Genomic DNA, 14,909 nt, shown 5'->3' with positions numbered 1-14,909 from the left:
GTTTGAAAACATTATTTTTTATAATAAAATGTTTTAATTTGTTCATAAATAAAGTGAGCAAGCAAGAGTTACGAGACTGTCTTTGTATTTTGTCTTTTAGTTGTCACATTACATGGGTAATGTTTCTGACAAAGGGGGAAGAACTGCTACTTTTTGGGTCAGTTGTTGTTTGGAGTATGTGGTATGTGGAGATATTCAATCTTCTCATAGTATTCATCATCATTCAATTGTCATTTGTATGATTAACATTCATCTTCGATTGATTTTTTTGTCTTCATAAGTTGTGACTTATTAGTAAAAGAGGAGAAGAGTTTCATGTGAAATCTCTTGATGCCGTTCCCAGGGGGCTTAAGAAGCTGGTGGCGAATGTTGGCGCCCAGATTGAATTCTAAATAAAACTTCATGCTATACACTTTCTTTTCTTCTAAGAATTATATTTTATCAGGACTTAATTACAGGGAGTTATTTCCAGTCACTATATATATATATATATATATATATATATATATATATATATATATATATACGTAATTTTTATTTTCTTGTCTTTTCTTGTTGTCATCCAAGTCTACGAACGTTGGGGGTCTATGTTGTGACATCGATTTTGTACTTTGGCACGATTAGAATGAATGGTTTGAGTGGCACCTTCCCAGAGATAGCAGAAATACTGCATTTATTTCAACTGAGACAGAAAAAAAAAAGTGTGGTTCTACACTTGTTAAAAGTAACAAAACAGATTTTTCTCTTTTGCACCACAATTTGTTGGTCGGAAAGGAGAGAATCATCAAGATCTTCATCATCAATGCCTTTGAAGTTCTGCCATAGATAGTGTTCCTATTTACAATGCCTCCCCACGGGACAGAGTTAGACACCAGGGTCGTTTTTTAACGTGGGAAAAGGAACAAAAATAAAAATTGTCTCAGTCGTGAAGGATTTCTCCTCCACTGACAGAGAACAAGAAATTGAAGTGCAGCATCTGAAGAACAGATACTACACTTTGAGGTATTTATTTGCTCCCCCACTGAGCAAATTAGGCACAAGGCCGATTTTTAAAGTGAGGAGTGAAGGGGAAATGGGGACCAACTCCCCGGGGAGTAGGTGAGCTGGATAGTGACAATTGGTATGAAGGGTTGCCCCTACATTGACCAAGGTCTTATATGTGGGGTTGCCACCACATATGGTCTTTGCTTGCAGTATCTGCCGGAACAGATGGTATTTATTTGCTCCCCCACCGAGCAAATTAGGCACAAGGCCGATTTTTAATGTGAGGAGTGAAGGGAGGGGGAAGGGAAAAAGGGGACCAGCTCCCGAGAGGTGGGAAATGGGAGCTGGTTAATGGTCAGGCATATGGGGTTGCCCCCACATCTGGTCTTTTCTAGTCATAGCTAGTCATAGCTTGCAGCATCTGCTGGAACAGATGGTATTTATTTGCTCCCCCACCGAGCAAATTAGGCACAAGGCCGATTTTTAATGTGAGGAGTGAAGGGAGGGGGAAGGGAAAAAGGGGACCAGCTCCCGAGAGGTGGGAAATGGGAGCTGGTTAATGGTGAGGCATGTGGGTTTGCCCCCCCACATCTGGTCTTTGCTAGTCATAGCTAGTCATAGCTTGCAGTATCTGCCGGAACAGATGGTATTTATTTGCCCCCCCCACCGAGCAAATTAGGCACAAGGCCGATTTTTAATGTGAGGAGTGAAGGGAGGGGGAAGGGAAAAAGGGGACCAGCTTCTTGTGCCTGGTTAAAGGTCAGGCATGTGGGGTTGCCCCCACATCTGGTCTTTGCTAGTCATAGCTAGTCATAGCTTGCAGCATCTGAAGAACAGATGGTGTTTATTTGCTCCCCCACCGAGCAAATTAGGCACAAGGCCGATTTTTAATGTGAGGAGTGAAGGGAGGGGGAAGGGAAAAAGGGGACCAGCTCCCGAGAGGTGGGAAATGGGAGCTGGTTAATGGTCAGGCATGTGGGGTTGCCCCCACATCTGGTCTGTGCTAGTCATAGCTAGTCCTAGCTAGTCATAGCTTGCAGTATCTGCCGGAACAGATGGTATTTATTTGCTCCCCCACCGAGCAAATTAGGCACAAGGCCAATTTTTAATGTGAGGAGTGAAGGGAGGGTGAAGGGAAAAAGGGGACCAGCTCCCGAGAGGTGGGAAATGGGAGCTGGTTAAAGGTCAGGCATGTGGGGTTGCCCCCACATCTGGTCTTTGCTAGTCATAGCTAGTCATAGCTAGTCATAGCTTGCAGTATCTGCCGGAACAGATGGTATTTATTTGCTCCCCCACTGAGCAAATTAGGCACAAGGCCGATTTTTAATGTGAGGAGTTAAGGGGAAATGGGGACCAACTCCCCGGGGAGTAGGGGAGCTGGATAGTGACAATTGGTATAAAGGGTTGCCCCTACATTGACCAAGGTCTTATATGTGGAGTCGCCCCCACATATCGTCTTTGCTTGCAGTATCTGCCGGAACAGATGGTATTTATTTGCTCCCCCACTGAGCAAATTAGGCACAAGGCCGTTTTTAATGTGAGGTAAAAACCAGCTCCCCTAAAAGGGGTCACTCTGGTTACCAAAAATAATAATTGTCCCAGTATAGAGGGGTTCCCCTCCATTGACTGGTACAAATTATCTTAAGTGCAGCATCTGCCGGAACAGATACTACACTTTGAGATATTAAATCTTTTATTCATGTTAAAAAAATACAGTAAAATTAACGGTGAACAAAAAACTTAGGCACATGGCCAACTCAAAAGGGGGGATTTTGGGGGTCGTTGGTCATCCTTGTCGCTCCAGAACTAAACAAAGTCAAAAGTTTCTCCCAGCTAGTATCTTCTTTCACCATAATACCGCATTCACCCTTTCATCTTGGGGGACGTCCTAGTAACTCCCAATTTTTAAAACATTTTTTATTGACGTGTAAAAACAAAAAAGATAACAATAAAATGGTAACACTTTGATCTTGTCCCGAAGGCCAATGCAATGCAATGCCATAGATAGTGTTGCCAGCATAGATATCAACGAATAATCTCGGAATGTGGTTCATAAAATTATAAAATTACTGACGATTAAAAAGGACATAGAATAGACTTTGAGGCACATTGGTGTTGATACTGTGAGATATTCTGAGGATTAGCTAGAAAAGTAAACAGTTGATATCTATAACACATGAAAGATTTGAATACTTAAATTTGTTACTGTCAAAATTTTAGCCAAACAACACATTACACACCATAAAAGATGTAGAACAGTGTTTCTCAACCCTTTTCTTCTTTTGTCTTTTTTTACTATCAGCACACTTCAGAGCAAATGAGAAAATATCAAAGTAAGTTTGGAAAAATTTTAAAAGGTATACATTTAAATCTTCATATAAAACTATAACTTAAAAAGATGCACACGAAAATATGAATTTAGTTGATTGCAGAGTTTCTTTTTCATTCAGATCAACTGCGCAACTTATTAGTCTGCAGATTTGAATTACATTTCTTCAATGTCAGAATGTGAACCTCATCCAAATTATTTCTTCAGTTGAACATAGTTTTCTCACTTCTTATTTGTTATCTTATTTTCCGTTGGGAAACCAAAATCACGTAATTAAGAAATAAAATATTAGAATAAAATAGTATTGCTTAAATCTAAGAAATTCTTTTTTTTTTATTATTAAAATTTAAAATATATTTGAATCGAGGTACGATTTGGACGAACGCTAAAAGCAAATGTCGCAAATAGTTACCCTCTTTCTTTCTCCACTGCACTAGGATTGTTTCTCCTCGTCAGTTTTAAAAGCAAGTTAGTTTTCACAGAATCGTGTAAACTCAAAATATTTTAAAGAAATGAAAATCATTTTAAATCTCAAAAGTAATAATCCTATGTTAAATTAATCAAACTTATAAAAATATTAAAAAAAACCCCAACAAACAAACAGAAAAAAAATTGATGAACGAAATAAGATTTCTCCAGAAATCTGGTCAAGGCACATGAAAGACCCAATAACGTATGCTCCATCCTCATCCCTATACCTTTGGTTAAGGGAATCGAAAAGGAACACTTCTTCATCTCGCACTCATGCTTACACATTAGCGAGAGTCAGGCAAACAGAAACGAATTGCTATTCACAGTTACACACACACACACACACACACACACACACACACACACACACACACACACACACACACACACACACACACACACATTAACAAGAACAAGGTAAACCAACGCATATACACAATACCATATTGCCTATTACTCGTATCATTCATACTATAAACATATTGACATAGACACTTCAAATCTTTGTGACTATTTACTCAACTTTTTTTAAAAACCAAACACGAATTTGCATAAATGAACAATTACTGATTGAAAATAACTTATATTATTATAAAATCGTAGATATAAAAATGTTTTGTTATAAAATTTCTTTTTTTTTTCAATTTTTTATTCACAAAATTCTGTTAATGTTTTAGTTAGCACTTGCTAACTGGTGACCCCTTCTAGTCTCCCAATGTTTCGTTTATTTCCATTTTAATAAACATACACGTCCGTTTAATATGCTTTGTTTCCTTCCTGCGCTATAACATAACATTTTATACTCAATTTATATTAATACTTGGCGCTGTTCTTGCAATGCTCAAAGACGCTATCATCGTCCAAAATGACTACACCACATATTGATGGGATATGCCATAAGTTTCATTTTAAGCTGTTGAATTATTTGAAATTTATTTCAAAATGATTCAAATATGTGTATGTTGTGAGAATATTTTGTGACGTTGTGTGACATGTTATCATAGTATATCGCGGCATAGCGATAAAGAATCACTGGTCCGGAAACAACTCCAAATATTTTTAAAAACGTTTCTGTGCTAATTTGAAAAAAGGTTTAATTCTGTCAAACTTCCACTCGTTTAATATTGACGAGTTGCCTTAAAAATCTATGATGTTCAGCGATTTGAAAAGTAGTCTATTTAAAAAGAATATTCTTCCATTTAGAGGAGCCTTTAATATCGACGCTACATGAAAGGGTTCTCCTCGTGCATTTATGTTTTGATACGAAATTTCATTTCGAGTCATTAGTTTAGTTAATTTAATTGTAGAGGTTTACATCACTCCGCGGTTGACAACTTCATTGTTTTATGTGCTTTTTTTTTCATTCTTTATATTTTATGTAAAAAAAAAAAAAAAAAAAAAAAAAAAAATAAACAACAAAAAAAAAAAAGAAAAAAAAAAGAATGGAACTAAGGAGTACAGGAAACTTTAATATCGAACCAATTAATCAACCTATGTTATTTGCAAGAATAGTGTGTGTGATTTTTTTCAGAAAAGAATAAAGATGCTATTATTAAACTGTGTTTATCTTTTTACAGTAATTGCAAACAAACATTTTTAACAACAAAGTCTACGATCGCTGAGAAAATTGCACCTCTATGTTCGATACAAATATAATAAACACAATCTTTTTCATCTTCGTTTTCAAATTAATTGGAAGTGACGAACTAACGATTGAGAATTAAACCAATTTAAAGTCTTGTGTCTTAAAGACACATACAAGACATGCTACGATGGTCTGTTGTAAAGAAATGTGAAACGTACACGTGACCCGTTGTTATATTTCCAAAGAAGGTGCTCGAGGTTTATGACAAAAATTTGTTGATATTGGATTTAAAGACGACCACGTTGTAATCAGCAGAGAAGCAGTCATGCGTTAGTATGTTCCACAAGTCGGAAAAACTTTTGGCAATAAACTTTGTTCATGAAAATTTCGCCTGATTTTAGATAAATGAAAGGTGAAAGGAAAATATTTTATCATTGGAACAAAAGACGAGTTTTTACTGTCTTATAAGAAAAAATCATTGGAGCTCAGTCGAGCACCTTCATTGGAAATAACAATAGAATAGAGAGATAGAGTATAGAAATAGATATAGATCGATCGATAGATAGATAGATAGATAGAGAGAGAAGGAGAGAGAAAGAGAGAGAGAGAGAGAGAGAGAGAGAGAGAGAGAGAGAGAGAGAGAGAGAGAGAGAGAGAGAGAGAGAATGGGAGAAAGAGCATCAACGTCTATTCCGTGAGAAAGGCGTTGTTATATAGAGGAGAAAAGATCCCCCACAAGCTATCATAGTCAATTTTGTATTTTGTTAAGGCAGGAAATAATAGTTTGTGAGACATCTCTCCAATTACGGCACAAGCACTTCATCCCAAGAAGTATCCGATTCTTATAATTGGCCGAGGATTACACCTGCAGTCAGACCTACAGTAACACCCCCACTTGAATAAACCGATTTAAAACACACAATTGTCAATATACACGGATTATAATAAAAGTTTAAAAATTGTTATGAATATTTTAATTTTAATATTAACAATCACTATTACGTTTCTGAATTTTTGAGATGAGGATTGGTTATTCGTATTATTTGGATTCATCGGATTACTGTTCTCATCTTGAGTGTGATTTTCACAACGTTTCGGTTGATGTGAAAATCACACGTAAGATAGAACAGCAGTTCGATGAATCCAAATAATATGAAGAACAATTACAAATTGATAAAAAAATATGTAAATGAAAACGAGTCTTATTCTAAGATTTGATGTTGCTTGAAACTCTGGAAAAAATCAGAAATAAATATAACATATCTCTTCATTATGGAGAAAAGTCATTTTTTGTAAAATATGTTTTTCATCTGACCCCCTCTCTTGAAGGGAGGTAGTTCAGTTACAGAATAGCCATTCATCTTTTCTTGTTTGCGAACACATTTTGAACACATTCCACATTATTGTCATAATCAGTAGATTGCAGAGAGCTAGTGATAACCTAGTGATGCCCAGGACAAACTATTTAATTGTATGCCTTAAAAACTCAAGTATAAGTCCTAGTACTAAAAAAATAGTATGAGAAAGAGAGTTTGGATACTTCGCTTATCCTCTCTCGCCATTGGCCATAATATTTGTTGCATTCAGCAATGGTTTAACTCTTGAAATCAGTATTTTAAATTATAACGTTCATTCCAAAATATGTGAACTTAAATAATAATGAAGCTGAAAGGTCGCCACAAAAGCACATGTTAAAAACTTTAATATCGAACCAATTAATCAATAATTAAATATGTAATAAAGTGTAATAAAGTAAAATGTTTCTGTTCAAAATAAAAAAAAAAACTTTTTTACTTACCTTTAATAAAATTTTCATGACGTCATCTTTTTTCATTTTATTTTTCCCAAAAGCTCGAATATTGAATGCACCAATGCGTAAAGATTCGGCAACATTGAACAGTAAGAGGACATATAAAACTAGGGAATGCACGCTTAGTCGAAATGCTAGTAATTTCCGTAACATATTCGACATCTTCCTAGCGTTGAAAAAAAAGGTTGCGTGCAGATCGACTTGTAGAAACACTGTGTTAACGGATCAACGGTCTACGTTTTATCGTGTAACAAAACTCTCAAAGTGAAAGTAAGTTTATGTTGGAAATGCTGATGTGATTGGCCAATGGGCGTTGCGTATTGCATGAGACGTTGACAAAGGCGTAGCGCACACAAGGGCGTAGCAGAACTGATGAAATGTGGACATCTTAAATACGCCCACACATTTTGAGACAGAGGTTCGCGACTGTTGAATGTTCCGACTTCCATTATTTACTTATTGTATTTGTTAAGCGCGTGTTGGTGTGGGCAGAATACACACTGAATAGAAGTATTCATATGAAATTGGTTTCACGTGCGCACATGATCTTTCTCACTCGTCCACTTTTCTCTCTTTTCCCCGACCCTCGTTATAGGGTATTGAAAAATAGCAAAGAAGGTTACTGTGATTTAATGTTAAACAAAGGATTTCTAGTTGCTTTTAGCGTTTATGAAGAAGGACTGGACTAGCAGGATTTAATTTAAAGCATTTGTGGAATGCCAATTGTAATCTATTTTGTCCGACTCGATGCCTGTATGTCGTGGCAAGCGATGTCTATTATTTGAATATCTGCAATATTAACATCTATTTTTTGAGTTCTTGCTTGTGGCGATCGAAATTAAGAAATGGCCATGTTTCATCATTGATTAAAAACTAAATATGAACGCGAAAATTCTACAGTTTATATATATATATATATATATATATATATATATATATATATATATATATATATATATATATATATATAAAATTTAGAATTTCCGTGTTCATATATATTTTGTCATCCACACACAGTACTGTTTCGTTGTATCACAACACCTTTCCCAGCCGTGAATCGAACCTACAACCGTCGCATTGACAGCTCTAACCATCGGACCACGAATCAGTGCCGTAAATATTTCTCCCCGAGTGTGTATTAAATCCACACCTGCCCGTTGCAAAAAGTGCTCAAACAATCATTTGTTTTACAAACAAATAGTGGGCTTTGCTTAATTGCTTAAATACGCGTCGGGTGAAAATATATTTACAAAGTGTTCAACCGAAGCTTCACATGCTTGCCTGCAGTGACTTAACTTCATAATACATTGTAGTCTGAATTGCACCGTAGAAAGTCTACTGTTGATTTTATAAAATTATCTGTAAATGATGGCTCACTTGAAGTTTAAAATGCAAACGTAAAGTTCCCTGGTTCAATTCTTCTCTAAACAGAAACATTAATTTCGAATTGAATATACATCTTAACCCTGCTGCCATGTAAAATATCCAAAGCTTGGGCAACAAAATTTTCAGTTAATTCTTAATATCAAGCATTATCTTAATATGTAACGCGTTATCCTATTTCTAAGCCAACATAAAAAAAAATTAATTATAAATTTAAAGGAAAGATATTAAACCATATATTAACTCCTTCCAACAAACCTGCTGCAAATATAGCTGCTTCCACTACATGTACTTTTACTCACCCTCTCCTCCAGTAACCATGAAATAGCAATGTCCCTTAATCACTTTGAGAAGTGTAAATTTTCAGTAGATATATATAACCTTTACAAACTAACCCAGTAACATTAACTACCCACGTGGGGTCGCAGAAATACCTGGATTAGGACCCAGGCATGAGGCAAACCCTCTCGGTGCTGATGGGCCCGTAGATCTTCTCAGGTCATCTGTCTAGGAGAAGGAAAGCTCTGAAACTAAACCTAAGGGGAGGGAGGCCTCTCCAGTCTTGGGTGGCAACCTTCCTAGAACTGGTGACTCAAACAAATTACCGGTCTGCAAACCTAAACTGCTTAAGGAGTAAATAGGCACTGTCTATTGCCCAGCTTCCATACTCCTTCTTTGCCTATTAGCTAGGCATAGAGGTCAAATCACAGGGATTCGACAGAAACACTCAGTGGTCGATCTTGTTTCCTGACTAGGGCAATGAACACCGTTTTCCCCACTCCAGACACATCCCATCCCTCTAAACTGAGCACTTCGGAGTGCCTGAATGCTATAACGCCAGTGCAAGTAGATTAGGTTAACCATCGTCTGATGGGTTGAGGGTACCGGATTGACAGTTCCTGGCTGCTGTTCCCGACTGGTAGCACAAAGCCCTAACTCTTTAGCAGCGCTTACAGTGGCTGCTCCATCAACAGTTGAATAATATTGGGATGTTTGTAGTGCCATGTCATGTATTGAAAGGGACCCTGCACTCATTCCCGGCGGGCTTTCCTGAGGCCACAATCCTAGTAGATGGAAGGTCAACTGATGGTCTACTTGTGTTGCATGTCCGGTATTCTGCATAACCTCTTGTTCAGCACCCCTTACTTAAATTGAAACTCTTAAAAAAAATCACAGTACAATAAAAAATTACGTTTAAACCAGGACAAAACTCAAACAAAACCAAATTGCCTCCTCCCTTGAGGCTTGCATTTATGAACATCCGTAGCTTAGAACTAATTTAAATGATGTTGAAGCATTTCTCCTAACAAACACCCCAGATATCTTAGCACTAAGTGAGACTAACCTACACTCCTCCATCCCCTCTAACTACTTTAACATGCCTGGATATCTCCCACTCTGCCGTAAGGACTCTGACAGACATATGCACGAGTTGGAGTCTATAGTCGAAACACCCTCCCCTTGACTAGAGAAACAAAACTAGAATCGGACGATCAAGCCTTTGTGTGCAACATTAGTTACTTTTATTTTCTCTAACGATCTCCCTCGACCCAGGACTGTACCCTAATAAACAAAGTCTCTGATAGTATAGATACAGCATTCTCTCTCGACACTAGCGCACAAGGGCATGTATTTGGGGACTTCAATGTCCACCACAGCAACTGGCTTGGATTTTCTACTTACACAGACGCAGCTGGTAGCACAACGCATAGCTTCTCTATATCTCATTCCCTATCACAGATGGTTACGTTTCCGACCCGTTTTCCTGACCAACAAGAACAACACGCATCACTTCTAGATCTGTTTCTGACAACAGTTCCCGATAATTGTGTTACGAATGCCCACAGCCCACTTGAGAACGCTGATTATGCAGTGATAATGGTTGAAATCGCCTTAAACTCTAGAGCCAAAACTGAATAGCCATTGCTCAAAACAACGAGATATTATAAAAAGGCTGACTGGGAAGCCATCAGGGATCTCATCAGAGATGCTCCATGGCGAAATATCTTTTCACTTCCTGCTGAACAGTGCGCAAATGAGACCACTGAATGGTTCAAAACGGCAATTGAAGCACATGTTCCCATGTGGAAATTTTATAGCAAGCTCCACTCTCCCCAATGGTTTACTTCTACTTGTGCAGCTGCCATTGCACAAAGGCAGCATGCATACCACAGATTTAACCGACATAAGTCCAGTTCAAACAGACAAAAGTATATAAAAGCCAGAAGTAACTGTAAGAAAGAAATAGCGACAGCTAAGAAAGAATTTACTGAATCCACCAAAAAAACGCATTGAAGCACAGAAATTAGGAACCCGTGACTTCTGGAAAATCTACAACAGTAATAATAAATAATGGGCAATCAACAATTCCCTCACTATCCAACAATAATGAGGTTGTTTGCTCGGCAACCAAGAAGGCTAACATGCTTGCCAGTCGGTTTGCCTCCAACTCCACACTGGACCCTGCTAACTACCCCCTCCCTCACTTTCCTTTGCAGACAGACGCCACACTAGATGATCTGAAAATCACTCCTTCTCAGGTGCATGCTATCATAAAAAATCTTGACACTTCAAAAGCATGTGGACCTGATCTCATCCCGGCTGTACTATTAAAAAAGTGCTCTGCGAAGTAGCTCCAGTTCTCTCCAAACTTTACAACAAATGCCTTAATGAATCCTGCTTTCCTGCCTGCTGGAAAACTGCTTCTGTGGTACCAGTTTTCAGGAATTCTGGCGAAAGAACTGACCCATTAAATTATCGCCCCATTAGCCTCCTCACACTTTTTGCTAAAATATTTGAGTCCATAATTAACCAAGCTAGAGTCCATCACCTTACAGATACTAAACTTCTGACCAACCAACGATATGGATTTAAGCAAGTCTGTTCCACAGCAGGCATCCTAACTGTAATCTCTGAACATATATACCATTCACTGAACAAAGTAGGGGAGGATAGAGCAGTAGCTCTAGATATATCTAAGGCTTTTGACAGGGTATGGCATGAGGGTCTTCTCAGGAAAATCCGATTATACGGTATCACTGGACGAATACTTAACATAATTAAATCCTTCTTAGATAAGCGAAATATCCGGGTTGTCCTTGATGGTCATACATCTAAACAATATGATATAAATGTGGGAGTGCCTCAAGGGTCTATCCTTGGACCTCTATTATTTCTAATATTCATAAATGACCTCCTTGACAAAATTGTCAGTGAGATGAGTATATATGCTGATGACACCACACTCTATAACAGACATGACAGGAAAACAAATGAACACATATCTAAAGAAAAGGCAGAAACACTAGAGGATAACCTCTAATCTGTAGTGGAATGGGGACAAAAATGGATGGTCACATTCAATACTGCCAATACTAAACTTGTTTCTTTCAATAATTACAAGAAACCATCTCTACCACCAATAGCAATGGCCAAAGACTCTTTATCTGAAAGTACATCCTTTAAACTCTTCGGCCTAACGTTCACTGTAAACATGAGTTGGAACAATTACATTGAGAGTATTGCCAAGACCGCTGCAAAGAAGGTAGGTTCTCTCTACCGTGCTAGAATGCTACTAACGCCCGAAAGTATCCTGTACCTCTATAAGGTCACCATTCACTCCTGTATGGAGTATTGTTGTCATATTTGGGCTGGTGCATCTGCTACTAGTCTCTCGCTCCTAGACAAGGTTCAAAAGAGAGTTGCCAACCTGATAGGTCCTGAACTGTCATCTAATCTTCAGCCTTTGTCCCATCGACGAAATGTAGCATCCCTCTGCATGTTCTACAAGTACTTTAACGGAGAATGCTCTGACGAACTGCAAGCACTTGTACTCCCTCGACGTAAATACCCCTGACAAACCCGACAAGCAGCTAAATCTCACCCCTTCACAGTAGAGATCCCTAGATGTAAGAGAGCCTTCTACTCTAGTAGTTTCTTCCCCAGAACTGCTAGACTTTGGAATTCCCTTCCGGGTTCCTGCTTCCCCAACTGTAACGTGAACCGACAAGGTGGAACTTGCTAAGGGAGAAATCATTATTTTCCGAATCTGCGAATCGGAAGTGAACGCTATTTCTATCAGTTTATGACTATAAGGGTGACGAGGCAATACAAGTGTACTGTGTAAAATTTTACACGCCATAAAGTGGGGGCGATGAGAGCAGTTATAAATTGTAGGGGAAAATAGGAACTAATTTTTTTAAATAATATTGGCGATAGTGATGATTTCTCTCTTTGGGTGAATTGTAGGATTCATAAGGCGTAAATCTGTCTATAACGAAGGTGTAAAGTTAGATAATGTAGTGGCTAATAGTCACAATAAATTTGTATGTGGCATCTGTTGTTGCAAATCTACGATAATTTGGTCCAGAGGGGAATTTCTGCAATCAAAATATTATATACAGGATTCTATCAGAGATAACATCTGATCCACATGCTTTGGAGGCATCAAAGTTTTTATGATGGAAAGCAGTAACGATCAAATCATATAATGCAGTTTCTATCTATAATGGAAAATTAGTGAAGGAGGCGCTTGTAAAGCCCAAGATAGAGTTTCGGGCTAACCATTGGCCAAGCAATTCAGCGTTGTTCATTGCCATGTAAGCGACTTCATAGTGGAGGAATTGCTGATCGCCTGTTATTTGGAATTCCACAAATCAAGTTCTTAACTGGCGTGATACAATGTAATTACTAGTCATGTTCATCTTAATATACATACTCTCAGTTCTAACAGTGGTTTAAAGTTGAAAAGTTTGGTGCTTATACACAATAGTAATTGCACTGATCGATTCATACTCATCACGTTGGTAATATTTTAAGTAACGATGCTTCTGTTTGAGGTCTACAGATTATAGTGATATCTATCATTATTACGTGGTGATCAACATTCATGTAGCATTGCTGTTGAGAAGTAAGGCTCGCTTTTTCTCACAATCTGGGAGGCGGATCAGGAAGATGACGGTTTATGCAAAGGAACGGACAACCAAAAAGCTTACGTGCTATTGCTAACTGGGTTTGTTGAGTTCGAGAAATCAATGAAATCGCTTTTGTAGACATTAAAGTTGCCCAATAAAGAGAATTGGGCATTCAGATCCGAGGAAAGTATTAAGTCGATACTATCAATAAAGTTCTAGATCGACGATAGAGGAAATAACTAAACGTTGCGTGTCGATAGCCATGCTGTTATAATCCGCAACAGGAGCAACTCGAAGAGGAACAAAGAGTCACATATTCGTCTCTAGTAATTTCCTGCTGTTTTTTCCATAGAACATTTACCATAAAACAAAAGAAAATCACGAGAGTTAAACGAAATGTCTTACGGATCAGCATGCTTCGAATAACAAACGTCATTTATAACCTCTACATGTTTTGAGATTTAATCTCTCAGAATGAAAGTCTCATAAACCGTTTATCTTTTCTTAAAATAGCAACTATCCGTTTAGGTTTTTCTCTTATAGAAAGTGAAACATAAAGATGTCCATTTCTCTGTGTAGGCCACGGTTTACATGATAGCTGAATCTGTTTAAATTATGCAGTATCATTACCAATGTGCCTCTCTAGACAGCCGATGGTGCGTACACTAGTCTACAAGTAGTATATGAAAATAACAACAACGCAAACTCACATAGGACATAACTGAAATAATTTTTGTTAAAGCTGTTGTGAGTTTAGAGCGCTAGTGCGCATGCGCACCAGATGTTTACAAATAGAACGAAATTGGCGCCTTTTCCCAGCTTAGTCGTTCGTTACCGACCATGTTGTTGTACCTGCTGAATTTATTATGTTGAATAAAACCTTTCTAATATCTTAAAAGGTCTTTATTTTTCATTACAATTTATTCAACATAAAATTAAAAATTAAAAGCAACAATGGATGCTATACTGAGACCTGGTAAATTCGAAGGATCGTCAGATACAACCGCTGACGAATGGAATCATTGGTATCGTACCCTCATCAACTGCATCGACTCTCTCACAGTCGCTCATCCTCAAAATCCTCCGAATAAGTTAAGTATTCTGATTAATTTCATCTCACCGAAGGTCTATTCTCTTATATCTCACTGTTCAACATTCGAGGGGGCTATTAGCATCCTTCAAGCAACCTATGTAAAACCGGTAAATTCTGTGTTTGCTCGTCACCTTCTCGCCACTAGGAAACAAAATCAAGGTAAATCAATTGATCAGTTTCTCCTAAAACTAAATAAACTTTCTACGGATTGTAAATTTGAAGATGTTACTGCCTCTCAACATGCGCATTTATCACAGGTCTCACTTCCTCAACTATTAGGCAGAGATTACTTGAAAGTTTTGAAATTAACCTAGATCATGCCGTAGCAACTGCACGAAGTC

General features: G+C 37.8%; 1 protein-coding gene across 1 annotated transcript in view; it reads right to left on the bottom strand.

Moving 5' to 3' along the window:
- The window catches only part of LOC145249643 (deoxyribonuclease gamma-like), a 48,775-nt gene extending 41,326 nt beyond the window's left edge, over positions 1-7,449 (bottom strand). The window contains exon 1 of the mRNA XM_080111406.1: positions 7,168-7,449. Coding sequence (XP_079967532.1) covers positions 7,168-7,341 — 174 coding nt within the window. The 5' untranslated portion in view covers positions 7,342-7,449. The remainder of the gene's footprint in view (positions 1-7,167) is intronic.
- Between the last annotated feature and the right edge of the window lie 7,460 nt (positions 7,450-14,909).

This window comes from Euprymna scolopes, chromosome 28 (genome assembly GCF_053919585.1).
Source record: "Euprymna scolopes isolate OS-2025 chromosome 28, ASM5391958v1, whole genome shotgun sequence".
In the NCBI taxonomy this organism is placed as follows: Eukaryota; Metazoa; Mollusca; class Cephalopoda; order Sepiida; family Sepiolidae; genus Euprymna; species Euprymna scolopes.
The sequence above is the reverse complement of the archived record's forward strand: the minus strand, read 5'-3'. Positions and strand labels throughout refer to the sequence as shown.